Raw genomic sequence first — 3259 nt, 5'->3', positions numbered from 1 at the left:
TGCGTGAGAGAGTGTGTGTGCGTGTGTTAGTGTGTGTGTGTGTGTGTGTGTGTGTGTGCGTGAGAGAGTGTGTGTGCGTGTGTTAGTGTGTGTGTGTGTGTGTAGAGGTGTGTGTATGTAGGTGAGTGTGTGTGTGTGTGTATGTAGGTGAGTGTGTGTGTGTGTGTGAGTGTGTGAGTGTGTGAGTGAGAGAGTGTGTGTGTGTGTGTGTGTGTGTGTGTGTGTGTGTGTGTGTGTGTGTGTGTGTGTGTGTGTGTGTGTGTGTGTGTGTGTGTGTGTGTGTGTGAGTGAGTGGGTGTGTGTGTAGGTGATTGTGTGTGTGTAGGTGATTGTGTGCGTGTGTGTGTGTGTGTGTCTGTCTGTCTGTCTGTCTGTCTGTCTGTGTGTGTGTGTGTGTGTGTGTGTGTGTGTGTGTGTGTGTGTGTGTGTGTGTGTGTGTGTGTGTGTGTGTGTGTATAAGCCACGGTTGGTGGGAAGGCTGTGATTGTGTGTGTGATGCATTATTAGGAAATTAAGAAAAAGGCAAAGTAATAAATATAAAGCATATACCCCTCTCCCTGCTGGTCACATGAATGCACGTTTATCGTCTCTTGAACCTGAAATCCCTCAGTATTTCTGATTCTATCCTTATAAGCGGGTTAAGGCCATGATTTGTAAAGTAGTGTCAGATTTAAATGAAGGGCTCGTTCAGGCAGAGCGGTCCAAGGCAACAGATTTAAACTTCTGTTGGGAATACTGGGAGAGTTTTTCCAAGATATTTAAGAAACAATAAAACCTGTTCTTACCTTGTGCTTTATCTGCATAACTTAATGAACAAAAAGTTGTCTGTAAAGCGCCTCTGAGTGAACGAGCCCCTTATGGTGCGTTCACATCCGACACAAATGTATTTTTCTCACGCAAATGCAAAGATTAGTAAACCAAAGTTCATTCAGAAAATTTTAAAGTATGTTGCTTGCCGTCGTGCAAACGGAGTAATCTGTGTCATTACGTCGTTAACTCGGATCCACTTTGGTGCAAATATTGCAATTAAACCTGTTGACTCTGGGTCTTAACGGCTGTATTAATCAATATAGAGACAAACGGTGAGCTGGTAAAACTTGTTTCCGCTGTGGACGCACCATTAGACTGAAATCCTTTCTCTGACAATGACTCGTTAACTAATTGATTAAATAAACATCTTGCATTGAATCTCGTCATTAAACTCTTACCTGACTCTGAGCCTGTTTGAGACGCTTAGATAATCTCATCTGTTCACACAATAACACATAAATAAATAAGGAAACATATAATATACTTTTACAAGCAATGGAGGAGTCCTGGTTTGGATGTGATGAGGGGGAATCCCTGTGTGTTATGGAGTTTTTTGGAGTGTCGTGGTGTATTATGGGGTACTATGGGGTATTTTGGGGTACTATGGGGTGCCAACAGGAGACCCTTTGAGGCTGCTCAGAGCCGCGTGGATCCTGAAGTGAAGCCGGGACTCCATGGAGTAATCCTTGTAGTTCGTCCTGAGGGAAAACACAAAAAAATCATGGAAGAAATCAGATTTTTACTTGCAAAATGTTCTTTTATCAACAAAAAAATTTCCTTTGCCTTTAATTACATTCTTTCGTTTTTTTAATTAATACATTTTGTAATAATAAATATAAGTAAAACACATGTACCTTGGTCATTAAATACAAAAAAAATATACAAAAATACAGGTCAAAAACATTTTCCCCTTGTACCTTGACTGTTAAATGAAATAAAAATATATATTAATAATAATAGGTATAGAGAAGTAGACTAAAGGGTATATTAAGGTATACATTACATACAAATCTGATGTATAAAATAATAAACCAACATACAGAGGTTGTTAAAGGTATATTTTGGTGTAAAAGGTATAATGATATATCTATAAGGATAACTCACTTGGCGTTTTCGATGTAGGTGGTGGCCTTGGCGAAGTCTCCCTGCTGTTTGTGAAGCAGCCCCAGCTCGTACAGCGTGAAGGGAATCAAGTAGTGATCGTATCTGATACGGCTCTCGCTGAAACACAGATAACAACATTTATCTTATCCCGCTTTCTGAAAGGAGATAACCCTAAGTCAGATAAGAGAAGAAGTTGCAGCAGCATAAAAAGACAAGGCATTGTACATTAGAGAAATTAAGAGACTAGAAATAAACCATACAAAATGTAAACGTCTCAAATAGAAATACAAATAAAATAGCATTAAAAAAGTAAAAAATATAAATGGGGAAATTCACAGTAACATAAGCAGGATATTATAAATACATTAATTGTGCAAGGAATGGATTATTAAATATTAGATTGAATATTAATGTAAAGTGTGTTAAACCTGTCTGTCCGAGTGTATTTTAGTGTGTGTGTGTGTGTGTGTGTGTGTGTGTGTGTGTGTGTGTGTGTGTGTGTGTGTGTGTGTGTGTGTGTGTGTGTGTGTGTGTGTGTGTGTGTGTGTGTTACCTGGAGAGGACCTGTGTGAAGCAGAGCTCTGCCTGCAGTAACCTGCCCAGGTGTTTCAGACAGAGACCCTTCAACATCTGGACCAGGCAGCTGTCGTCGGGATGAAACTCTGACGGGCCTGAACACAAGTCATGTTATTTTCTTGGTGTAGCTTTGACCTTGTTTTGTGTTTCTATGATGGGGTTTGTTTACACTTTGTGTGAGAGAGTGTGTGCTTTGTTTACTTCCAGAACAGAGAGCCAACACTCTGTGCTTCTATTGGCTAGCACTCTAACACATTTATTTGGATGAATATGTAACAGCATCGTCTGCATACAGCACTACTTTTTACTAGTTATACTAAGAAAGAAAATAAGTAGCTTTCAAACCGTGCTAAAATAGATTGAGGCAACAGAAATAGGATGAATATAAAACAGCATCGTCTGTTAGAAACACCTGCTCGATGACATTCATCCAGATGTTTTTATTCGGTACAATGTGAAAACAAAGTGGGCCAAGGACGAAACCCTGTGGAACTCCGGCTTGACTTTTTTTTTTATTACAATAACGAGTAGCTAAATCGTTATTTTTAACGTACTGGGGTCGTTGCGTAGCTGCTCCTCTGCCGTCTCTATGGTTACCAGCAAGGCCTCGGTGCTGTCGGCTCTCTTCCCAACGATGGTGAAACCGTTCCAGACGTACATCATCTCCTACAGAGAGGGAAAATTAGACCAATCCAAAAGGACTTTCCTGATGATTAAAGAATATCCTTTTGGCACAGCCTAAACAAAGGGTGTCAAACTCAAGGCCCTC

The 3259-nt window shown here is 40.2% G+C and overlaps 1 protein-coding gene across 1 annotated transcript; it reads right to left on the bottom strand.

Moving 5' to 3' along the window:
• Positions 1-627: 627 nt before the first annotated feature.
• LOC104948330 (tetratricopeptide repeat protein 39B-like) lies at positions 628-3174 on the bottom strand. Its single transcript, XM_010774527.1, has 4 exons — positions 3045-3174; positions 2468-2585; positions 1915-2031; positions 628-1508 (listed from the first exon to the last, which is right to left on the bottom strand). Exons 1-4 carry the CDS (start codon positions 3151-3153, stop codon positions 1412-1414), a joined length of 441 nt encoding a protein of 146 aa, XP_010772829.1. The 5' UTR covers positions 3154-3174; the 3' UTR covers positions 628-1411.
• Positions 3175-3259: the final 85 nt, after the last annotated feature.

This window comes from Notothenia coriiceps, unplaced genomic scaffold (assembly GCF_000735185.1).
Source record: "Notothenia coriiceps isolate Sejong01 unplaced genomic scaffold, NC01 NC01_scaffold00014169, whole genome shotgun sequence".
NCBI lineage: Eukaryota > Metazoa > Chordata > Actinopteri > Perciformes > Nototheniidae > Notothenia > Notothenia coriiceps.
This window is presented reverse-complemented; position numbering and strand designations above follow the sequence as displayed.